Here is a 26754-nt window from a genome sequence, read left to right as displayed (position 1 = left end):
GAATTAATACCTCTCCAATTGTAGCTAGCATTTTTAAAAAATATTCCTAAAATTCTTTTTTGTCTCAACCCCGTCAGTTCAAGCAAAGAACAGGAAGTGATATCTGATTAAACAGAATGTGTTTTCTTATATGAACTATGAAAAATATATTGCTCTTAAAAGTAAAAAAAATTGTGGTGTTCTATTATTTTTGTTACTGAAGACTCATAATTAAAAAATTCTAAATCCTGGAAGAACAAAAAAAAAGAAACATAACTTGTAAAATTGCTTACAGAATAGAAGATGTTTCTGTAGACACTACTGAAATCGGTAGAAGTTTTGCCTATTATTTTTTCTTGTCAACACAGAGACATTTGTCTACATACCTATTTCATTACCTAGATGAGTATTTTATGTTTTCACTTAGTAAACTCTTCTGCTCTCTTAGGGGTGCTCTTGTGAAAATTCTGACGGAGACTCAAGAAGGTAATCTGATCTGAATTATTCTGAAGGAAAACAACATCTGAAATAACATCTAACATAAAACTATCACTGAGTGGATAATCTTTCCTGGGATTATAAATACTAATTTTATCTCAAAAGAGTTACTGCTTTGCTATGGAAATTTTTAGATCTTCATTAGCTACTTCTTGTGTATGAGTCCTCAGTTCATTTCTTTAGGTAGGAAACACGTCTTGTGTGAACTAACACATCCTATTCTCAAACATGTTGGCATTATTAATGAAGTCAATAGACAAGAACTAGAACAGGAAATCTTATGCATGGTTCATGCTATATAAATGGTAAGCTATCAGGAGGAACTTCCCTGATTATTTGGGAAGAACAAAGAGAGATCTATTTTTAAAATTCAAAGGGAAAAATCCAAGAAAACAAAGAAAATGCAAGATGTACTTGATAGTCTCTCATTATCCTCTCTGTAATTGGGCTGTTGCTTTTGGCTGCAGACATCCAGTTCACAGACCAGAAATTTTCCATTTCCTTTGTTTTCATTACAAGAACAAGCTGGTTAAAGAAACTCCACTTAGTAATTTTAAACTAAGCCTTCAGCATCATCTCTTAGGAATTTAAACCTTTACCGCCATTCCTTACTTTGTCTCCTCAGTGCCTTCCCCCACCAAACCCTGTGAAAAGCACTTTAAGAAAAGGCAGGTGTAAAATGTGTAAATACTCAGATCTTTAAGAAAATTCGATAGGAAACAAATTCTTGTAGTTCTCCATTGCCATTTGCTATAATGCTGTGGCCCCAAACATCTGTTCTCAAATTTCAATTTACTACATCTACCAGGTGTTTCACATTGTTAATAATGGCAACTCACAAATTTACAATAGTCACATAAGGCAGTTACATAAATACAGTTATGTCAGTCAAGTTCACTGCATCTTTCGCAACCAGACCACACCTGACATTTTTCTTCTCGTCCTCTTGTCATAATAAAAGGATGAAGACTACATTTCTGCAAAGAGAATCCCTCGACAACATTCTGGTACTGAAGTCGGAGAGGTTGCTGAAGTGCATTTCAGCGATGTCCAACAGTTAACCAGGAAGTAGATGTGATGTTTTTCACTTCACACGTAACAGAACTGGTGCAAAACCCCCACTAGTTTAAACCTTTTGGTCCAAATACATAAAATAAGCAGTATTTACAGCATTTTACTCCTTTTGTAAATGCAATGCTTTAAAACACGTTATAAAGCACCTTAGTAAAAATATTCTACAGGTAAAAGTATCGAAGTAGTAGGAAAACCCTAACCATACCACAGCTCACTAATGGAGTCATAATATGGATTCACCAATACCTCAGTTTACAATTATTACAAAGAATCCATGGAGAAACTTAATACTGAATTTACGATTTTCATACCACTGTGTAAGGATCAACTAGAACTGCAGACAATATCAACTTTCTTCATAGTTTTCCCAACCTCAGTCAGTGGTGGTGGGGACAAAAAACAAAACAAAACCCCCACTGCTCCGATTCTTTAACTTTTTACAATATTAAAGTGGAAATGATGTCTTAACACTAATGATTAGTTGTAATTTTTTAATAAAACCACATATATAAATATGGGCAATTTCAGCAGCAGCAGCATTTCTCAGCGGAACATGATTAACCACCCCAATTAATATCATGTGACATGATTCACGAAAACAAAGCACAGATGTCAACCAGTTATTGACACTACTCATATTGTATACAACCAAAATTTCCATGTTGAAAGCTGGGAAAAATTATTTCCTCTTCTCAGAAGTATAAGTGAAAATAAATTGCTCTGAAAATGAAAAAGAGCATCAACAGAAGCATTTTTTGTTTGTTTATATTTTTGACTAGAACTGCTGTGTATTAATTGCTCCGAATTAAGGTGTAGATTTCTTCAGGTAAAGGATATTAACTCCCACTGAAGGTATTAGTTAGATAAAAGAAATTAAGCCTTTGCTTCTGGATTACCAACTTAGTTAGCCAGTATCCAATGCCCTGGAGGTGATCCACAGCTCACTTTTCTCAGATCTATAAAGAAACATCTTGGAGGTCTACAAGCAATCTAGTTTCCATGGCTGAGGACTAAGATGATGATGTGACCAAAGATTTAGGTCCATAAATCTAACAGTATAGTGTTCTTAGTTTGATTTAGGGTAAATCTTTTCATAGAAAAAGTTTTGAGCCAGAATATACAATTCTCCATCTTTTTCCCGAACTGCATGTGCTCTGACAAACTGAAATTGCTCCAGTGCAAATTCATAGAACTCATTCTCCATTTTCCAGATTTCAGACTGTTGTAGCTTGGCAATAGTTTCTTTTGTGGGAAGTTTTTTCTCAGTTGTTTTCCTAAGATGAGACTTCTTTCCTAAATGCAAAATGAAAGCAATAACTTCACTTTAAAGTTCACGTGATTAAAAATGTTTACAGTCCTTTTATTTGCAGAGTTTTATACTCTCAGCATGTTGATAAACTGCATTAGAAGTCACAGAATTTAATTCAGAACTTATTAACATAACATGCAGGGTTGGAAAATTGCAGTCTCTCTCACTAAATGTTAATGAATTTTGCATCAGTTCTTTCAATTCTTTCTCCTTACTCTCATAAACCCAGAGAATGAACATTTCACTTCAGGAACAAGATTACTCCACATAATGTACTTGGAGCAAGATTGGTCTTTCAGAATTAATTATTTAGATTGTAATCTGGTATCAAATGTTAAGGATTTTACAAACTGCACAGCAATAGGCTTCCTTCATGAGACAAAGATGACCAAAACGATGACAGCATTTTCCCTCAGAGTGCTAGCTGTTCCTTTATAATAAACTTGTTAATACTACACATTAGGCTCTATACATCAGATCTTTTTCTCCCTCTATTTGCAGACAGAAGCCCTACTAAGATGGACCTCTTCTTTATCGTAAGTTGCATGGCCAGCTCCTAGAAACTGAGCTACTAGCTATATAACAAATGTCGTATTATAAGGCCAGGAAGATAAGTATGTACTTTTTTGTATCCCTTCGGCCTTTTTGCACAGCTAACCAGGCTGCATCAAGCACAGTTATTTTCATCAGCAGGGCTTCTCAGGAAATGGAAATCTGCCCCTGCAAGACCTTTCAAAAATGTTGTGATAAACACCTGTCACAATTTTTTTAAGTGTGGTATACCTACACAACTGCCTTTACCCCAACCTTAAATATGTGCATTTGTGTAAGGCAGGAAGATATTTGGGCTGCCCTCAAAAATTTGTACTGAGAGTCTTTTAAAGAGTTTGTCTCTTCTGTAGGAACATCAGCCGACTGAGAGGCAAACCTGGCAGACACTCAAAACTAATCATCTAGGTCTAAAGAATTCACATGAAAAACAGTGACAAGAGGATGAAAAACCAATGGAAGCCGTGGAAATCAACATTAAATACCTGTACGGTACAGTTCTGTGGCACCCCTGAAGAACCGGGGCAAAGCTGCCTCCAATAACATGATAAAGTCTTCAAGCTCTTCAGTAACTCCCACTAGGAAGTATTCATTAATCAGATTGTATTTGGCTTGTTCCAAAGCCCATCTGCTTCCCACATTCCTAAAACGACAGAGAACAATTACAGCAAATTCTGATGTCAGCCAACAATCCTGGGTCCCTAGATGGAGTTTACTTCATAACAGGACATTTGTATAGGAAAGGCAAGACTCATTTCAAGTTATAAACGTTCCAAACTTCATTTCCCTTTCCAGTTTCTCTCATCTGTGTTCTTATCTAAAAACTCGACTCCTCTAGTTTTTTTGACTAATAACTCATCCATAAAAAAAAAGGGTGTGTATATGGTTACTGTCTCTATTAATGCAATTTTTGGAGTATTTACCTTTTCTCAATGTCAATACTCAGTCTCCACTTTCACATTAGATATCAGAAATGGTTCTGGTAAGAACACATCTTCCCTATTGCATCCTACAAGCATAATTCTGAACTAGAAATACATTGCGCTTAATGGGAGGACTTTCCTACTGCACGACAGACAGAAATTAAACTGACATTTTTTCCTCCTTTTTATAGCTTTACACAGAGTGAAAAGATAGGTTCAGAGTTCATTCTTTCTCTGCTTCTCCAGCTGGCCCAGGTGTAGCTAGGTCTGACCAACAGCCACTGAAAGAGGAGCTCCCAAGTGGCCATTTACTTTGCTTATGTTTGGATGAACAGTACCTTTGAGAAATAAATGTCCTTGATCTCACTCAAAATCCTTCAAATCATCTATGTCTTTTTTTTTTTTGAGTTTGCTAAAGAGTTTTTTTAAGTCTGTACCATTGTTATAAAACATGCTGCGTTGACAGATGGACACTATTTACTTTTGTTTCAGTTTCTAAGTAGCATTGACTACTGGTGTCTGGTAAAAGTTTAAGAAGATAGATTTATCTTGATCTCAATTATTTTATTCTCCACAGAAACTCTAGGAGCTTGAACAAACGATCTCCATTCAGAAAGATGGATATTGTAGACTGACATAAGAGAAAAATGTCAAGACTCCAAATCTACAAAAATGATTTTTAAAATTGAAAACATCTGTTTTCCCTCATAGCACTGCTGATACAGTAGCCTAAAATACTGCATGTCTGAAGAACTACAAGACTGTTTCAGTAAAATGCATCTTCAAAAGAAAATACATTACTGAAGTACCTGCTGCTGCACTCTGTTCAGCTCCTCACACTTGCCTCAACTGTGCTACATATTCAAATTTGTTACATTTAGATTTCATTGTTGATATACTTGACTAATAACTTAAGCTACATTTATCTCCCTACCAGCATTCCGAGCTGTGGCCACAGAAGAATGGAATTTGAAGCCAAAGTTTCTCTGGAGCACAGTCTGAACCTCCAGCTGCCACACATTCATCAAAGGTCTGGAACAAAGATAAAATTGAGCTGAGCTTTCAAGTCTAATATGTAGTGGGGACAGAAAAACACAAGATATGATGTAAAAGAAAAAAAAAAAAGTAATTTTTTTTTCAAGGCTTGCTTTCACTGTGTTATTAAGAGGACCTATTTGTCTCAAAATAATTCTCGGACAATCTTTTATGATTAGAACTAATGAACAATTTGATCTTACCTTATACATTTGATATACCTTTGATAGAACTTTGACAAAGGCTGTAAGTCAAAACAAGTGAAAACAGTCAATAAGTGTTGGTATCATTGTTCTTTCCTTACAAAAGAAGTCACTAGAGATACAGCGTCAAATGCCGTCAGGGTTTGTGTGATACTGGAACAGCTGGATCTTTATATCACAGAACACTGTGCATTTTGTGTTTTAAATTAAACAATGTTCTATTACATTTTATATATTATGAGAAATACTGCCATTTCTGAGGCTAATTTGTATTTGGCAATCAGAAGTGAAAGCAAGTTGTTCACTGCATAACAGAATATTCTGTACAACATTGCTCTATGTGCATAGACAGCTGTAGCAACACAGAGTTTCAACTGCAGTAACGCTGTTACAGTAAGAACTCCATTAGCATTGTAAAGAATTTGTAAATATTTTACCCAGTCACCATAAAATAAGTATGATATTTCTAATCAAGATATAAGCCATGTATGTAGGATAGGTTTTAAAAAAATTATTTAGTAGCAAGTAAGTGATCCCACAACTTTTTAGACTGTTTCTTCTGTATAATTACAAGTTTCTATTCAAAACAACTATGTAAAAATACATGTGCTTAATTATTCGGTGTTAGAACAAGGACAACGTCCTTTGCTTCTATTTTGAGGTGAAGTTCCTGAGATAATCTGAAAAATTTACTGGTATCAGGCCAAAGCAGGGATTAACCTGTAGTGTCTTGGTCCACATTGCACTTCGAGTTTAGAATATCTCATACACGTCACATATTACAGATAAAAATGCAGCTTAACTAGGAAAACAAGATGCTGGTATGCTTTCTCTAGCATAGTTTTCTAGAGAAATTCTCCACTGATCTATCACGAGTACTTTACACCATCGACATTACCTAAGAACTAAATTGTTTAAATGCACCTCCTAACTTATGAATGTATATACTAAACATGAACTGGCATCTGTCAAAAGAGAGACTTCCTTGCTTATACCTGCAGGTTATTTTATAGTTCATACACAAAAGCAAGCAAGTAATTTTCTAAGATGAAATAGGACAGGCTTCCTTCCCCACTTCCTCTTACATATTTACCTTGACTACTCCATCCAGAGATTTTATTATAAGAAACACTTGTCTTTACAGACTCTGTTCTTGCAGCCAAGCTATCTATAACTTTGGAAGCACAGGGATATAGAAAGAAAATGAATGAACTCTTCCATAGAAATGCTGTGGTATGGACTGGGAGGGGGCACGGGTATGAAGTATGTTGAGACTCCTTTCCATTTAATAAAGGCACAATTGACTTCCATTAGAAAGATTGCATTTTTGACCTTCCTTGTTTTTCATTTTAAGACCTCTTAGTGAGCCTACTATTAACACAAATTAGAATAGATATCAATGTTATAGACACTGCGATTGGGTCAATCCATTGTTGAGCTTACTGAATTTTATATCGTATCAACTGTATGTAAAACTGACACTATCTACATATGTACCGTTTTCTTGGAAACACCGTGGAAAAATATTGTTACCTGATATAAATGAAAGAAACCCTAAACCTTGGCATATCAGATCATTTTCACTTCAAATGAACTAGCGACGCTTACAAGACAAATGAAATCTGTATGGCAACAACTAAGTCTCAGAGCTAAATAAAGTGGTATGTTAGTGACAAAATGAAAAAAAGTGTCATAAATAAAAACCCATAAAACTATTAATGCAACGCATTACAAATGTTATAAATAGGATTGCATTTTAGCTTCTTCCAACAAATCAGAACTTAAAGTGCAGTCTACCAGGCAGTAGCATTTGGGATTTTGGCTTAATGTTTCCCAGTGACTACTAATAAGTCTGTTTGGATTATAAATCAAAAATAAACCTCTACTTTTAAATATCATTCTTTTTAATATTAAGTCCTATAAACGTCTTGAACGACATAGCATGCTAGGCTTTCCACCTAATCCATCTCTACCAGGAAGGAATTTCACTCGCCAAATCAGCCTCCTCACGAAAAGGAATAGAGAAGGTTACAAAATATGAGATCCCGTCTCCCTTTTTAAAAATGCCTTTTTGAAACCCTAACACCATATCATCTCTGAAGCCAGTCTATGAAGATACTTTTTTTTCAGCATAACTTGAATTACTGTTCTGCTTGAAGCTTCCCTCTACCTATGCTGCAGGGTGCCTGGACGAAGTGGCATGCAGTAGCTGAAGATGGCGCCAGACCCTAAACAACAGAGGAGCAGTGAGTTACCAACGGAAAGGGAGAGGAATGGTTCTTCCCAATATTTAAAAACCACTATTTGGATGGGGTGACAGGGGGCAGGCAAAATGATTAGTCATGTTTATTAGTTGTTATGGTCTTATAGACTAAGCTGTATTCAGTGTGATTTTTGCTCAGTTATATTTCTCCATGTGTCTCAGTAGCACACTGCTGCACTAAATTGACAACATTACAGAAAAATTTCATGAGTTTAAGAAAATACTGCCACTGAAATTTTAAAGTGTTTGGCTCTGTGAAGTACAAAACCCCTTATGTTTTATAAAAGCTTCCACACTGCTCTAACTATAGATTTATGAACTATATTCACATGCTTAACATCCTCCTTTTCTTCCTGATTTAAGAAAAGTCCAAATCAACACCCTCCAACAACTGTCTTACCGCAAACCTTACTGCATCATAGTGGATGTATAAATTCTTTCTGGAATAAATATATTATGCAGTTTAAATGAGGTGGTTGTTCTGAAACTGTATTAGTAATCAAGGTTAGAGTACGCTAACCTGAACTACTCTATAGCCTCCTAAGACAGATGGAAGAAATACAGAAATGTGTGATTCATACTCTATAATTTTCAAGAAGACTCTTTATGCAATTCTATTGCAATATTTACATTTTTTATAAAAGAAAAATAAATTAGGTTGCTAATTATAAACAAAACAAATGTCAAAGCCAAAGCATCAGCAGTTCTACAGCTTTTGGTGAAAAATGTATCTATCTTAGTCCTCAACAAGAAAAGATGTAGATTTCTTACACAGAAGGATAAGCTTTCATACTTACAACTCTCGATACCTGAAAACATTATTTTATTTTTTTAACAAATTGCAACATAAAGCGAATTTATAAGGTTACACATAATGTTACACTCTGGTCCACTACAGACACCAATGGGAGAATATAACTTAGAAAGCCACTATCATCACCAAGGTTGATACAAGAACTATTCAGCTTTTATCAGGACATTTTTTCAAAATAGTTTCCACATTAGCTTTGGTAAGAACAACTTATATAATAAAGTGTACTTTACCTTTTTATCCCCCTGTTTTCGCCTCCGTAGCCCTGGTCTGTAATCATCTCCAAAGCGCAGAAAGTAATAATAAGAAACTAGTCGTTCTATAGGATCTCTTATGACATTTATGTAAATTGGTTTCTTTTTAACACCAAATCTAAAGTAGAAGAGGAAAAAATGTCTTTTAAAGGCCAAATCAAAGCTTCTCATTTAATACTTAAAAGTCTGTCTCTATTGATACAACTGAAATCTATATACAGAAAAGATGATGGTGAGAGGAAGCTTAATGATCACTTCCTCTCATCCTCATACTCAGTGTGTTATGTGGATGTAAAAGCCAGTTCAATTTCAGTTTTCCCTAGGATTGTGATTTTTAGTGTTGTGTTTTTTTTTTATTAGAGGAAAAAACAAAACTGAAATATTTTCACACAATTGATACTAAAAATGTTTATACAACTATCCTGACTCTAAAAATGCCTTAACTAGTCTAGCAGCCATGTATCTGTTTATAATAAGTACAAGGGAGTTTGATATTGAGTTCCTGCTCTCCTGAACTGTGCTATGCAATGCTGCAAGTGGTTTTCCTGGCAGGTCTCCAGCTGTCAGAGACCTGAACTCTGACAGCAGGAAAACAGAGCTCAGAGCCCATCCATTACCTGGGTTGAATCCATATGGCTATGCTTATTAAATATAAGCCTAATATAGTATCTGTAACCATATTAACCTCTCTATCTAAAGATATAAAATTTCCCTTAGACATTTACCCTAAGCAAATTTTGATTTACTGTGGGACAAACAGGAAGCTTGATGAAATGAGGTGGTAAGCTCATGGGACACGTAAGAAAGATTTAGAAGACCAAAACTGTTCTGTGCAAATACTACCTTTCAATGATCTAGGTTCAAGATAGCTTTTACAATACATTTCTCAGTTTTACTTTCTTTTCCATTTGAGACATTACTGTGGCAAATAAACATTAAAGAGGTTATCACAATGGAAATTGCAAGTGTGTCAAGTGCCCTGAAGTAAAGCTAGGAGCTGGAAAAAAATTCTCTTCTGTTCCCACGCAAACTGGGAAAGTGTTCCGCATTGACAGAGGGCCATTCAAGCCTCCTAGGCTGCCTAGAGAGCCAGAGAGCACACATAGTTTTAAGATGCAGTGCCATTATTGTTAAAGTGGTACTCTGCAAAATAGAATACCATACTGCTCATATGAGGAATCTTAAGTTGAAAACCTGAAGAACAGAAACATAGAATAAGCTGTAGAAAAGAGGAAGTTAGAAAAAACCCCACAATTAAAAGGCATTACTTTGGCAAGAGACCAGGACTACAGATACAGAAATGGTTAAACGCTACAAAAAGAGCAATTGATGTTCAGATGTTGCCAGAGTACGAATGAATGAGACTGTAGCAGTTGAAGGCGGCATTGCTGACATCTGTCTGTATGCCAGCTTTTACTCTCCAAAGTCCACAAAATAAGAGTGTGTGAATGTTTCAGCCTTTTTGGTGTGAAGTCCAGGCTTTGAACTGCATGCCCTTTAAGGTCCACTGAAGCGCCTGAGACATGCACATGTGTCACTTTCTACAGACTCTACTGCAAGTGTTGTAGCAGGCTGTAAAAAAGCATTTTGATATAGTAGCAGCCTCAACCAATAATATGTATCTGTGTGTTAAATGAAGGTGTCAAAGCCCTGGGAAACATTTGTGCTGGATTGTACATTCATATGGATTTGCACACGACCTCGCAAAACTAGCTTCAGTTGGGATAACATATGCCACTTACTACTGTCACTTTATTAATAAAGATAACGATTTGGCAGTTACATCGTCAAAGAACTTTTTTCCCAACCGTTTACTGGAGAGGAATAAGGGTGGATCAGAAATTAAAAAAGAAAAAGGAGGGGAAAAACATTAAACTTTTTTAGAAGTTTTTTTTTTAAACTCTAATTTCTACATGGATGGGTTATGATAAGCTGCCCTCATACTCAGTTATCTATTGAAACCAGTACTTCAAGCTTCAGCATAATTTAAGAGGTATTTCTGATATTTGACAGTGGATCTAAGTTTGATGTCTGCATATAAGCAGGCATAGACTTTTCTGACATATTTTACACTTCTCAACTACAAGAACATACCTCACAGCCTTAAAAGTGTGGGCCTTGCCAAGCACAACCAGAGCATTCGGGACATTATTTTAATAATGAAAACCCAAAGTATGAGAAAGTAAGCTGTCATGGGAAAAAAAATACATCATTTAGGTGAAAGGATAACAAACAACAAACACAAGGATAACACAGTCCTGGAGGGAAAATGCAGATGAAAGAAATTTCTGGAATTGCTTAGATGCTTTCTAGATGTAAAATAATTATTTTAGTTTAAAAGGTTCCAGTATCTGAAAATGTTTTCAGCTTTATGAGGTGAGTAATGTATAAAATAACATTCACCTTTGCTGTTCCGGAAAGCTGTTATTCAGTTCAGGGGTTTATTAATGTTGCAGCATTTTAACTTCAATAAGCCAGAAAGGAAGATAATGAATTTTGATACATTTTATTTTATTGATTGATTTGCAATTAAGACTTCTTTTTTGTTACTTTTTGTAAACTTCAAGCTTTTACTTGGTGCCATTGGTAATTTCCAGCTACTACTGTAGCTTTTAGCATTTTCTATTATAGAATACACTGTACTGGGAACCTATGAAGCTCTCGCTTCCCCTTCTCATTCTTCGTAATAAAAGGCTAGAATTAAAAATTAGTGTACATAACAGAATGAGTAGTTAAAAGCAATGACCAAACAAAATAAATTCTTACATACAAAAAACTCACTTCATTAAATGAATGTTTTAATGCACAGAAACGTAACGGTACTGATAATTGACCATCAGCAAGAGGTAAAAGTAGTGGTTACTATTGTTTGTGCAGTCGAATAGGCTGAGATCTGGAAATCCACTTTCAATTTTAAACCATTTTCTGCATGATGCAAGTGCAAGATGAAGCACTGCCTAGTAAGCATCTTAAGCAAAACTGACTTGCCAGTTCAAGAGGAAGTTTCGTCAGACTGAGCTCCTGAGGATCACTGCTTTAGATCCAGAAGCAAAAATAAGACAAGAAAAGAAACACATGGAAGCAGGAATACAGATATGATCCTGAACCTCTGAAGTCACTGGGATGATTTTTACCTCATTTTCTTTTAAATCAGTTTTAAAAATAGCAGGATTTGACTCCACAAGAATTATTTCAATGTTTTTTACAGCAAGTCAATTTTCTATTAGGCCAGAAAACTGCTTTAAAACCATAACTTTTAATATTTTGATAAAGTGTAAAGGGATACTCTGATAGAGAGGAACTATATCACTTAAGAGGCAGGTGGTATTATTTGTCATATGAAACATATTTGAGAGCAGGTATCTTAAACTTCTCAGAACGGGAAGCCAATCCTAAGGCAGAACTGGCAGTGTTCCATAGAAAAGCCAGGATTTTCAGTAAAACAAGCTTGTAACTCAGACGAGGAATACTAAACCTAGCCTATAAATAGTTTCGAAATGAGAGTCGGCTACATTTTATCATGTAAAAAGACAAGAGAAAACTGTGAAAATCAAAACCAAATATTGCTCATCATCGTAATTTTAGTGTTTTTCAAAACTGCAGTTGTCAGCCGGTATCACTAGAGGGCACTACTATCCCAGCTGGATCCAAGCGACTTCAACTAGAGCACTACTGAACAGATAAATCCAAGGTTAACATACTTTGCAAAGTCCAAGTAAGATATATGTCCGTGGTAAAATCCTGGTTTCATTTCCTTCCACGAAGTCACATTCTTCACAAATCGGACCTGTAAAAGTAGACAGGAGAAAGTGTTTCTGTACAGCTGGAACTCATTAAGTTTCCCCATACATGGCGTTTTCTTGTTTGTAAGTAAAATCTTGTAATGCATTAGAAAAAAAGTCTATTTTGAATATTACCGAAGAATTTGTGCCCGCTAAAATAGACTTTTCTGCAAGCATATAGATGACTCATTTTACATCATCACAATGTAATGATCAGAAACTAAACAAAAGCAGAATACAGCAATCAGAAGGTCAGTGGCAAGGAAAGCTACCACTAAAACATTAGCAAGACAAACATTTAAATTTCTGTCAGTCCATTCTATTGGTCATCTGCAAGGAATGCGGAATTCCCTCAGCAATAAGTAGAAATGCAAGTACGCCTTTGATGGAATTGTCTGATCTGTATTTAGTCCCTCATATAAAAATGTACCAGATTTACAAGCATGTTCTTAGAGCTATTTTACTGGGACATAAGAAGCAAATGTGATGGCTCATCTGCTCCCCCATCCCAAAATGCAATGCATGAGTAATCCAGAAATTTTATAAATGCATGCAGTTTAAATTAGATCTACAGTTTAGTATTTTGCATAGTTACCTTAAGCTCAGTATTTCAGTGAAACTACTGTGTTAAAGGATGAAGTAGCCCTTAAACAAGGGCTGATAAAGCAGTTATCAGAAAACTGCACAAAAATAGGAATAGCTTTACATTTCAAAGATAAAAACAAAATAAGATACACGCCCCAAACCAGAAAGTATGTTCAAATTAAGTGGGACATGCAAATCCTGATATAGCTTGGCTTTATGAGATGAATAGAATATTTTAACATCAAAGCATTCAACTCAAAGTTATTTCAAAACTAGTGAATTGGATAATAAAGAAAAGATGATAAATTTGTACTGCTTGAGCTGTCTGGCAATGATATGCCATTTCTGAAGCTGAGAATTGGAAGATAGCGTTCCCTGCACATCTACAGTATCTTTTCTGTTATACAGTGACATAGATAACCACAAAGATACTGAGGTGAGACGAGAGACTCAAAAAAGGGAAGTTTGAGAGCTCAAGACAACACACTAACATTCTGTAAGGTCTAATGGGTTAAAAGTGTCCTGAAACATGAAATTTATTATTTATTATAACCAACCAATTGAGGCTTTTAAGAGGCAAAACTGGCCTGTTGCTGCTTCTTCAAATGTGCAAAACTCGCAGTCTAGGACTGATGTGGTTTAAGCCCAGCCAGCAACTAAGCACCACACAGCTGCTTGCTCACTCCTTCCCCGGTGGGATGCCGGAGGGAACCAGAAGGGTAAAAGTGAGAAACTTGTGGGTTGAGATAAAGACAGTTTAATAGAGAAAGCAAAAGCCACACATGCAAGCAAAGCAAAACAAGGAATTCAACCACCACTCCCCTTCGGCAGGCAGGTGTTCAGCCATTTCCAGGAAAGCAGGGTGCCATCATGTGTAATGGTTACTTGGGAAGACAAATGCCATCACTCCAAATGTCCCCCCACTTCCTTCTTCTTTCCCTGGCTTTATAGGCCGAGCATGACGTCCCATGGTATGGAACACCCCTTTGTCAGTTGGGATCAGCTGTCCTGGCTGTGTCCCCTCCCAACTTCTTGTGCACCCCCAGCCTCCTCGCTGATGGGGTGGGGTGAGGGCAGAAAAGGTCTGACTCTGTGTAAGTGCTGCTCAGCAATTAATGAAAACATCCCTGTATTATCAACACTGTTTTCAGCACAAATCTAAACCAGCCCCGTACTACCTACTATGAAAAAAATTAACTCTATCCCAGCCAAAACCAGCACAAGGATTTAAGAGACTGATAACCTTTACCTATTTCTTCAAACATTGGTTCTTGGACTCTCAGGTAAAAGAAATGGATATTACTTTTTAATAACAGGCAGCATTCATTTTTTCAGTGTCCAATTTTCACATTCTGTGGCATTTCACAGTTTAAACCATATATTGCACAGGAAAATTGTGTCAAATCTAGCTGAAAAGCAATGCACAATGTTATACAGTGGTGTTTCATAAACTGTATTGGCTTTCTGTCTGGTTTTGTCCACAGCACAAACCAATAATATATCTATAAGACTCTGAATCCAGTTGAACTACCTTTACTGCTGCTGAAACAAACCACACTTTCATTGACTGTACCTTTCAAAGATTAATGACAAGATATTTTCAGCAGAGACCCTCAGCTATGAATATTTCTTTACCTAGGAAAGAAGTTTCCTGAATGCAAAGTATATATTATACTCCCTTCCCTCACGCCCAAGCCCCAAAATATCACAGTTGGTTGATACAACAACTCCACAAGTAAACAGGATATGCTACCTAATGTGTGTAGTGCAGCATGCATATTAATGTGTACATTTCGGTTTCGTTTCCATGAACAATCTTTCTCCAATCTAGCACTAGCTGGATTTCAATTTCTGGTAGTCTAGGACTAGACACAGGGAAATGTTATGTGTAATATCCCATGGGTCAATTTTGTCTTAGATCCCCATGCCACCATCTGCCATCAAACCTTAAGATGTCCCAGTAATAGTTAAAAAACCCTTTATTGTCTTTGTCTTAGAATGTTGTCTCCTAAGGAAATAATTTTTATGTACATGGGATGGATATTCTAGCCTTTTATTAACTTTAACACCAGGCAAATGAAAAGAAGGCTAGGAAGGTTTATAAGACAGCTGTGACATTTACATCTGCCTTAAGAAGAACCAGCAACATGCTGTGCCCCTGAGAATTTAAGTTTTTAACACCTATAATTAGGCTGCAGGCAAGAGATTCCACCCCCCCACCAGTTTGCAGCATTCCAAAAATCAGAATTGTTCCAGGTCACAGACAGCCTAATGAGTCTGCATTCACACATTTTAGGGCAGAGATGAATATTATTTGCTGCTTCATACTGTTAAATATGATAAATTTTACCTTTCTTTTCAGGGCTTAGCAGATACTGGAGCTTTTAAGAGACAAGCAAGCTTCTCCATCTGAACCCAAATGAATAAAATTTGAGGTTACTTTAAAAGTTCAGATAGATGTGAATGGAATTCCTGTGAAGTTGTTTCACGGTGCTTTTATATAATCAGCTACAAAGTTGCTTCACAGCCTTTAGAATCAGCTGAGCTTCACTAAATTAAAAAGCCAGATCAAACGTACTCTGGGGGCATAAGGTATCCTGAAAGGTAAGTTAAATACATTCAGTTTCTAGGACGATAAGAATTTAAAACAAATCCCAGTAAGTCAAAAGAAAAAAACCAGCATGCTTGGTCTGAACAAAAAGCCCTGGGAAATCTGTACCTTCAAACCAAAGTGATGTTCTAAGCTGTCACCTCTGTACACTGCTTCCATCAATTCCTCTTCTCTACAGTCTGAACACACATGTAGACACCCTCTGCCCCCAAAAGGTGGTATGGTCACTACCTTGTGGCCTGGTATCACATGGAGTTTTGGATACCAAAAAAGCCATAGATTATCACATCATTATATTCTAGTTTTGTTTGTCAATTGTTGAAAAATTGACCTAAAAGTCTGGGGGAATGAGTATCAGAAGCCCAGCCTGGTGAGGACACATGAAGATTTTCAATTTGAACTACAAAGAAAGGGCTTTCAAGTAAGACTGAAGACCAGCACAGTGTCCTCATTAAGGGAAATCTCAGATTCAGATTTAAAGACCAAGTATGATGGGATGACTGAAACAGAATCCCTCTGCAGGAAAGCGCTGGTAGTTTAGCTGTCCAAATTGTCATACAAGCTAATAACTTATAGTTAGTTCTAAATCAGATGTCAGGAACGCTGGAAACAGGCTAGCAGCACACCTTTGGCTGCATGCCATAAGAAACAAGGAGCAAGCTCAAGGCAAGGGCAGCTGAGAAGCAATTTTGTGAGATGGTGAAAAGACAGAGTTCACCAGTTCAGCCACGGCACAGCCAGGATACCTGCCTCGCATGAACAGTTCTTTCTCAGACGGAAAAATACAATTGCACATGTACAGCAGTGGACACTAGTACTCACTAGGTCACCTAACTCTTAAGAGAAAAATTCTTCAATGTTCAGGAGAACATGACAGTACTTCCACTTCTAACAGAGTCGCTGCAACCTTTTACTTGTTCCACTTCTGACAGCCGTTGAAACCTTCACCAGCAGAGGAAATAAGTACTACTTAAGTCAGTATGAGTGTGCTATCCTCAGAGGCCACTGTTTTAGAATACATTTGGAAGCAAAATATATATTTTCAGGTTGCTCTTTTGAGATAAATGGAAAGAGAAACTGCAGGAGAAAAAAGAACAAGGAACAGAAAAGAGCAAGCTGAGAGAGTGAAATGCTGGATAATTGTACCATTGATATTCTAAGTTCACAACAACAGTACAGAGAATGTGTTCTCATACCCCCTCTTCTGATAAAATATCAAGAATACATGCTGCAAGACAGAACAGTAATTTCATTTTAAATGTTTTAGATGACAATTTCACCATGTAACAAAAAAGCTGAAGTTCGTGTGGCTAGTATGCCATCCAACTAGCCATAACAAAGGCATACTTATAGGGACTTATAGGATACTTATGGGATTAAGTATCAGATCTGAAACATGCAAGCAACAAATAAAATCCAACCAAAAGACTACTCTGATTTAATGAAAGCAAGTGTTTTTGTTACAGACCATGGAGGTCAGAAATGCAACATGGGCAACATGGCACTCAGCTTGCTGCAAAGAAAAGGCCCAACCTGTGGAAAGAGGGGCAGTTCCCAGGATCCTGCTGTCAGAGAAGCTGCAAAAGAAAGGAGGGCTGCTGGGACAAGTTCCATCTGAAACTGAAATGGATGTGTTAGGGACTCTTATCAGGTTATCTCAAATCAGATACAGGTTACATTTGGAGTCGATTGCATTCAAGAAGTAAAGGTTTCACATATGGGTAGAGAACTTAAAATATGTTACAGAATTAGAGTAGTTTGATAAACGTACAGCAGAAGTAGTAAAATAATGAGCCCTCCATTATGCACAAATTTATGTCAAGCCCAAGACAATTTTCACCTTGCTTAGGGAAATTCGCTTTAGCAAACAGTATCACTGATAAAACAATTTTGCCTCTATGATGTGCTTATATATTTTACTACTGGTGCATATACACTTAATGCACTCAAGTGAGCTATACTGATGAAGGTGGCATGTGAGTATTTCAGGCAAATCCAAGCCCATGAAGAGTAAACCTACATCAACTGCTACTCAGCATGCTTGCCATCTCCAGAATTATGTGTTATCACTTACAAAGGCAAGTTGCTATCTCAATATACTAAAGATAAATAATTATTTCTTCTTCTTTGAGCAACTATGCAATACATAAAGTTTTTGATTGGCAGTATCTCCCAGTTAATGGCCACTGAAGAAGAGTATCAATTGTCTAATTAAACAACATAATTTACCACCTTGGACAATAAGCATAGTATCAAATGAAGGTAGGACTGCCAGTACTATATACATGCCCGGCACTGATGGATTTTCATCTTTCAACAGGTAATTATTCGACGGAAAATGAGGAGAAGAGTTTCTCTTAGACAAAACTAAGCCAGTAAAGATCAAATCTGATTTGAATGAAATCCAAAGAAAAGTAGAAATTTAAGGCAAGGTTGCCTATGTTTAGTTATGTGATCAATTACTAGCTTCCCATCCTTCAGGACAGACCACTACAATTCAAAGAGAAACAGAATCTGTGGCTGGAAGTGCAGCACTAAGTATGACTGACTTGAGCATGATTTTTAATTGAGAGATACAGGCTTGTTAAATCTTTTGAAAAATCACTCTGCTGTTTGTGTATAGATCTTTAGTACTTGTTCTGTGCAGTGAACAGGACTACAGGGGTGGCAACTAGATTTACTCTTAGTAATCTCAGTAATCATGTGTGACAGTATCACCTTCATATTTAGGAAAAGGTTTCACAACAGCAAAACCCCAACAATAACACAACCCCACTATCACAAAACAGGTTCCCAGTCCCACCACAAGTACACTCTGTCCCCTGCACCGAGATCCCTATCTCAATCTTTCTCCCACATACAGAACTGAAAGTGGAGGGCCCGTTCATCTGCTTCCCCTCGCCCCACTCCAGCAGCTGTGCTAAGCTGATTCTGCCTGTAGGCACGCACTTAAAGGAGCTGGAAGTCTCAGTGCTGACATGCTGCAATGCAGAACAGCTCCTGCCTCTGCTGCATATCAACTTAAAATGATCAGCGTACCACCAGTAATACACACCCGAGAGTTTGGAAACATTTGTTTTAAGGACAGGGATAATGACATAGTGATGTTTCAGACCTCTGACCTCGGTTCCTTGCATGTGTACTCATGAGAAGCAAAGAAATATAATTTAAAAAAAAAAAAAAAAAAAGACTACTCCCTCACCACACCCCAAGAAAAAGAGCACTGATCTTCCATCATCTTTTTTTTAATACTCATCATCTGATGCAGTGGTAGCCACGATCATTTCTAGCCTGGGACTACACTGATTTTAGTGACAGCTTTAAGTGGGTGCAAAGTGACCCATCCTTTAGAGGGCAAGCTATTTACAACCACTTCTTTCTACCTCTTTTTTTAACACCTGTGATACCTGACCAGACCTAGTACCAAAGACAGATGCATAGCCCTGACAGCATGGCACAGCGCCTGCACTATGCAGAGATGAAAGCACATAAGATTGCATTTACTGCAGATGGAGATGACAGGCAAATATTATTACACAGCCAAAAGGCAGACAGTTGACAATATAATAAACTTTTACAGTTATAACAACAAAGGTAATTTCTGCCCTAGCTGTGTCCCTTTGTAGACTTTTTGTCCCATAAACAGATACTTACCACCTCCAGTAGCCTAGCAATTACCTAAATCTATTATTTAATAAATAATATTTATTATCTACAAAGAAACTATGAACACATTAGAATTAATTTATATAGGAAAATGTGACATGAAAGCCAATTCCATCAGACCATATCAGTTTGCAATAGCAAATAAATTTTCTATACTTTCCCCTTGTTTAATAGAGATATCCCAAATACAGCAGCTTACCTGATCTTGCAGAGACATAACAGGATTATTTTTGGTTGTATTTATATGTAGAACATGATATTTGTTCTTCGCACAAAGATCATAGGCAATATTTGTGAAGGATGTGCTGGCAGTCTTAGGTACTCTGTTGTAAATAATCACCACATCATCTTCCTCATCCAGCGTCACATCTTGTCGGGGGCCGTCTGCTGTATGACGTTGTTCTATTTCTCTGACTTCGTGTCTTGCAATAGCCCTTTCTGTTAAGGATGACAAATACAAAATTTTGATGTAAATATTACCAATTTTGAAGTTGAAACTATAGAATGCAAATAACCTGGTGAAAAGCAGTAACTCCTCAGCAATAAAGGAAACACTTGCTGTCATATATCTTTCTGATACATCTGAAGCAAAACTTAAGCTATAAAATGTATGAATGATAAAAGGTGAGTTAGTCTGGCACAGAACACGAAGACTAGAAAAAAATACACTTAGGGAACACATACTGTATTTGATGACTCATGCTAATGTTACTGAAAGCCATTGTCTCTAAAGAAAAATGTCTATAAAGTGCTATCAAAATGGTGACATGCCCAAAATATCCCAAATGATTTCTATAAAACACCTATTTAAAAATCATAATAAAAGGAATAACTCAAGTGATTTTGAGAATATTAATTTTCTGAAAACAGTAGAAATACTTAACACCAGAGATGTAGTCAATTAACTGTGTAGAGACATTGGAATTCAGATGAAACCACTGTTTTGTTATTTCAATTGATACAAGCCCCAAGTGTAAAGCCTTACAATAAATGGGTTTGCAACAATTCAATTAGATTTATTAATTTTGCATTTGACAAGAATAGAAGCAAAAGGTGCTTATGAAACGGTTAACATTAAAGTGAAGAGTGGTCTCCGAGTACTGAAATAACATCAAATACATCAAAAAGAAACATGGAAAAGCAAGCTATGAACAAGACATTTTGGCAAGGTGAGTACATTGCAAATAAACCATTTTTCCTTTATACAAAGGGCAATACTCTGAGTAATTGAACACTGCTTCAAGTGCCAAAAGCCTATTTGGAAAATAAAATCCACAGTATTACAGCTTTTTTTTTTTTTTTTTTTTGCTGCTGCTGAATATCAAATACTTTGTGCTGATTCAGACACAGCTTTGTTCTGTTCTAGGTAAGTATATACTTTAATATGATGTGTAATACAGATGTCAGAACATCTATTCTAATTCATTTATTGTGATATTGCCTTTAGTAATGTATTCAAAGAAATCTGCGTTGGCCAACAGTGCAAGCTGAAGTTGGTACCACAAAAGCAACCTGTAATTCTTGGTATTATGCTCTTACACATGGTGTAGCTCCTTCTGGATGACACGCTTTTAACAGCAGCACCTCCTGACTTTTACTTCCCTTGCTTCCTGTAACCCAGCTCCTTCTATTCTCTTTCACCACATCTCTTTAATTATAACCTAAAATCACTTTTAAAGCAGAATCATTAAGCTGTGAACACCACTAGCCTGTAATTCCACATAAATTGTCTTCAACCACAAACTTCCATCTGTCTGAAATGCTTCAAAGCTTAATCTCACTCACTCTCTCATATGCTCATATCTCACACCCCATAGCTAAGCTACATCAGTATGAAAATGTTTGTAGAAAATGCTTATTGAGTATATCTCAATTTTCCACATGACATCTGTTGCTCCCCACAACATCAGTCACAGTTTTTGCTCCTTCCTTTCTCATTTGCTACCTCTCCCATCACTGCTGGCAAACGTCCTATTTTAGAAAGAAATGAGGCAACATACTCAGGTTTCATCTATCTGAAGATGGCTACAACAAAAAAGGACTGGCAACTTTCCCCTTCCTGCCAGTAACAGATTAGAGGAAGCATTTGGTAGGGGACATAGTTAACCACATGGCTGCCCAAGGCAACATGGATACTGAATACCACCTAGAGAGGTTGAAATGAAACAAATTTAATTTGTATTTTCTACACTGGAGTAGTAGACCTCAGATAGATTCTTATCATAACTGCACAGAACTCCAGGGCTGATGAGGCTGGCTGGTGTGGAGCGAAGCTTCCCCAGTTGCATGCAGGAAGTAAACTTTGTGAGAAACAAATGTGATTGCAAAAAGAGTGATGAGAAGTGTTCCTCTAATGAAGTATTTGAAACCATGATGATTCGAGAATCAACGTGGTAAGTGCACTTTAAAGGCTATGCATAAGATATAAAAGATGTATGATTAGATGCAATTAACGGAAAGGCTATTGCATATAATCACAAGAAAGCAAGAACCCAAGCAAGGAGGAGAACCTTCACAAGTGTGAAGTACACAGTTCTATTATCGAAGAGTAAGTAGGCTTTAAATGTCAAATTAAAATGAAAACTAATCTTTATGATGAACAACTGAAATGACCTTTTTGAAATAACTGCAATGGTTAAAACCAAAAGCAGAGATGCAGTGCAGGGAATAAACTGCTGAAGTGCAAGGGAAGCTAAAGCTAGGGAGAAGCAGATGAGGCACCTGAAAGTGTCTAACCTGGTTAGCTGTCCTAATGGCCTATTTCACTGTAGTCTGTTAATAACACAACAAGGTGAATTACAAGTTTTGTAAAAATGCACATTTATTCCCTGTCATGAACAGTTTATAGTTTTTTCCTTTGAAGTCAGGATGCTTTTTTGTTACTTTCTGAAAAGTCAGTTTAACTCTTACAGTGGCACGTGATTGGATCCATATGAATTTCATTTACTTATTTAATCGGGAGAGGTGGAAAAGATCCAGTAATGTTAACACACAACTCAGAATAGTCTTTGGGATAACTATGTTAATCACGTATTAGAGAATTTGAGAAGTTAATGGGCATTTGAATAACTACTTCATTTGCTCTTCTATAAAATTTAAGCATTTTTCAACCATTACAGGACTTTACTTCCAGGATGATTTATGTTTTTAGAAGTACGGTAGAGAGTGCAATGTATGCTTCAATGACTTGTTACATGTGAAAGATGGGGAGGAAGAAGTATATTTTTTTTTTTTACCAAAAAGCTCCTTAGATGACAGTCCTGCAAATTTAACTTTGATTATGAGAACTTGTCTACATAAGGTTGGATTGGTTTCACCAAAATCAATTTAAAAAAAAAAAATCAGGTTAGGTAATTTCTTTCCTACTAGAGAACCTGTAGACAAAATTATGTCCTACAGTCTCATTGCTTTCATTAGATTCTATTTACACTTGATTTTATAAGAAAAACAGCTAGGCAAAATTATTAAGAACGAAATGTCTAAACTGGGTTAAGACTGTCCACATTAAGTTTTACACTAATTAACTATAACAATTAAAAAAGATAAGCAGCATTAAGCAAGTGGGACTGTGAATACGAGACAGATTTTCATAGTAATATAATACATAATAACTTTAAGGCATAAAATATTCTCACACTTTTTTATTAACGCCTGTTTAGGTTCACTGTAATTACTGTGCAGTTGGGAAAAATGCTCTTCTGTCATCAGCAGTTGTTCTATGTGCAAACTTTCATCAACTGCAAGCACAGTTTTCACACAGACAGTACCATATATGAACAGTGTAATAAAGGTTGCTACACTGCTTATTTACCAGCAGATGAATTACTTGCAGAAAGTCTTCAGTTGGCAGAAGTATCTGTTTTGTAAACAACAGAACAAGCTTATTTTCTCACCTACTTGTCTACATGTTCTTTGAAATCTTCCTTTATGCCATTTCTGTAACTGGCAGCATCTTCCCATGACTTACACTTCTTAAGCCATCCTCATGTAGCAATAAACCAGGAAATACCATGGCTAGCAACAAGTTGGTTTGCCAGTCAGATGCTCCCAGAAAATAACATATAATGGGCAAGTTATGTCTTCTTGTTCAGCAGAAGCACTAATAGCAACATTCAATCTGTACGCCACCACTGATTATAGAAAAATTCAAATTTATTTGTCTTCAAGATCACAGCCCTTTCAAGTCAAAGCAGTTTGTCAACAAGTTTAAAAGTTACCAATAGGAAAAGTAACACTTGGAGAGAAATGGACAGAGCAGGTTTGATTGCTTAGCCCTATTTCCTTAGGATGTCAACTAATAAAATCACCTGTGAAAATGCATCGGACCCACACATACCTATAAAAACATTTGAAAACCCAACTGAACAATATTTACGTAATTATAGAAACAAATCACTGTGATCGTAAGCAGTTATTTGTTTACATTCCTTGCACATTCAAAGAGATTAATGTCTTAAGTAAAACAAATTTATTAGCATTTACTTCAAATGCAAGTGTTAACTGCATACAAAGTACTATCTTCCCAAACAAAATTGAGTGGCATGGATTTTAACAACTTAAAGGTTAACAAAACCAAACATTTCAAATCCCTCACATTTTTGGCAAAAGCAGAAGAACCTCCTGGGATTTCTTATCAAGAAAATCTATCAAAACCAGAAACTCGTCTTTTCCCTATAGCTTAGCACTTACAACTTTTGATGAAGGGTACATTTTGAGCCTCGCTGGCTGTCAAAGTCAAGTTAACTCAGTATCTGGAAGAATAATTCAGACCATACCGCCCTACTTCCCCAAACTATGCTCTTTGTCCTTTATGTTTATTTTCCTTCTCCATGTATCTATGGATATTATTTAGGATCTCTCTTCAACGTGTCTTATGCACCTGCCACGCTTCCTTGTGAAACCTCCCACTCAGATGAGGAAAGGCTCAGTCTTAAAATAAATTTTACTTCAGCAGCCTTCAAGTGTTACCCAAGAGAAGAAAAAGATGTGGATTCAAACTTCACTCACACTCACTCAATGTAAAGGAACTGAACAGCTAATATTGATAGCACCATCCCTGAGCAAACAGTTGCTGTATATCTACAATGCTGGATGTCACTTCAAACCAATAAGCAGCTTTCTTCCAGTTGAGAAAAATATTGAAGCCAGCTGACCTGGTGTCTCAGCTTGCTTTCCACTGTGCTCCCAGGCTAATTGGGCAAGCAGCTGGTAGCCTGAGGCACTGAGCAGCTCTCAAGCTGCTTCCCTACCCAAAAGCTGCATTAAACACATTGGCCTAAATGCTGAACCGGAGCAGGACTGAAAACCTACACACTATTGACGCCATTTTCCTTTGATGAAGAATGAAAACTGAAGAGCAGCTTAAAAAAAATGAACAATAATTATGCAGCAAAGTTAATGTCCCGATGAATTTTCAAATTATATACACCCACCATATACACATAGCCTTCACCCTTCACTGAAATGCGGCCTCCTCTGGGAGCTGTTTAGCAGCATACTACTTATAAACCAGAGCAGTGCTGCTGCATGAGGATATCAATACTTTGAGGATGGAGAGGAGGACAGAAAGAATCAATGGTGCTGTGACAATTTATGGCCATGGAGGATTTGTGTCACTATACTCAATTAAAACAGCAGGAAAAAATATGGATTGAATTAATTAAAAAACCCTAAAGTCAAATTTGTTCAAGGTATTGGTATTAACATACCAACTCTTTCAAAGACCTTTAAGAACAGCAACTCTATCCTGCTCTAGTTCCTACCAAATAGGGTCTTAGTAACAGCAGAACCACTACATTGGTTCTTTAGCAACTTCACGACTTAAAGACCAATGTGTACTGTGGGCAAGCCTTTGGTTTCTCCTACTTACTTTTCCTCTGTAAAACTATTCCATGAAGCCTGCTGTCTCTCTATTGCCGATTAATGAATGCTTACTACTTTCAAAGGCAATTCTGGGTGAGCCATTGGCGGGGTGTCAGTAAAGTGCAGCAAACTTCCAGCTCCAGTATTTACAGAGCTCTGAAAACCAGACCGGGGACTTCCGATGCTCTCAAGCGTGACTCCTTAACAACCACCTCTAAGTGACCATCCTTAAAACTGTAATTAGCTATTCTGATCCCCATTAGCAGAGGTAAATATAGATATTACAATCAACATTAAGAAACAAGGAGAGCAACACACTTGCTATTTGATAGAAGTACAAACTGCTAGCCTTGCAAAGTGCCTCTGCTTATCAGAGCTGAGTGACTTTCCACCAGTAAAGCAAATACAACTTAAGTGTGAAACAACACAACACACTCGCACTTACCCCCATCTTACCAAATTTTTATTAAGAAAGGAATGTTAAGAAACAAAACTGCAATTTTAGTTAAGCTTTTTCCGTCACCAGTGAAACCTGACACTAGTGAGAACATTGGTACTCCAGCAGCAGACCACTGCTCCTAGACAGCAGCTAGATGGACCTATTGCGCTCCCGGCCCCACACACACACTATTGCCAATCACTTCACATCTTCATAAATTGTGGGTAACAAAGATACCACTCCAGGAACCACACCTGTAGAAACCACTGCTAAAGCCATATGCAATAGACATAATTTATTCTAGTTAAAAAAGAGTAACTCGGACATTTTGCTTTCTTCATTTCTTAGGTATTTATCTGTGTAGCTCAGAACAACTTACCTAATTAAAAACGTTTTAACCCTTCAGATATTTTAGCTATTTGCATTTTGGACAAAAGAGACTGTTGGTCTCATTTGCAAATCTAGCTATCTTTAACCAGCCTATAAAATATCTACTAAAACCTTTAATTTAATGTTCGTCTTTAAAAAGTCCTCAAATTCCAGGACAGTCTTAGCACATATGTGCTCTCAGCCCAGTTCTGAACTACAGCAAGTGAAGATCAGGTGCAAAGCACATACAAGGATGGAAACAGAACACAAAACTTAAAATAATACCCAAAAAGTTATTTTAAGTTTTTCAGTCAGGACAAACAACCCCATCTTTTCCTTCCTCTTCTAAAAATTCAGTTGCCTTAGTGTCAAGAGCTTCTAATAAATCATTTTAGAGATTTCATTCCAGCTTGTTTCTTTTCCAGTAAGGCATGAAAAGAAACAGCTATAACAAATTGTCTGTAATAAAAACCAGTACTTTAGTGAACAATTAAAACTCACTAACATTGTCAAAACATTTTCTTTAATAGTGGTTAATGCAC

General features: G+C 36.7%; 1 protein-coding gene across 1 annotated transcript; it reads right to left on the bottom strand.

Moving 5' to 3' along the window:
- Nucleotides 1-2025: 2025 nt before the first annotated feature.
- Nucleotides 2026-19980, bottom strand: HS2ST1 (heparan sulfate 2-O-sulfotransferase 1; the record flags this gene model as incomplete). The annotated part of the gene is made up of 6 exons (XM_010292095.1): nucleotides 2026-2844; nucleotides 3895-4052; nucleotides 5267-5364; nucleotides 8878-9016; nucleotides 12600-12685; nucleotides 19742-19980. Coding segments are annotated over 6 exons (947 nt in total), but the record flags the coding sequence as incomplete, so codon positions are not given.
- Nucleotides 19981-26754: the final 6774 nt, after the last annotated feature.

Source organism: Phaethon lepturus, unplaced genomic scaffold, assembly GCF_000687285.1.
Source record: "Phaethon lepturus isolate BGI_N335 unplaced genomic scaffold, ASM68728v1 scaffold2208, whole genome shotgun sequence".
Lineage (NCBI taxonomy): Eukaryota > Metazoa > Chordata > Aves > Phaethontiformes > Phaethontidae > Phaethon > Phaethon lepturus.
The sequence above is the reverse complement of the archived record's forward strand: the minus strand, read 5'-3'. Positions and strand labels throughout refer to the sequence as shown.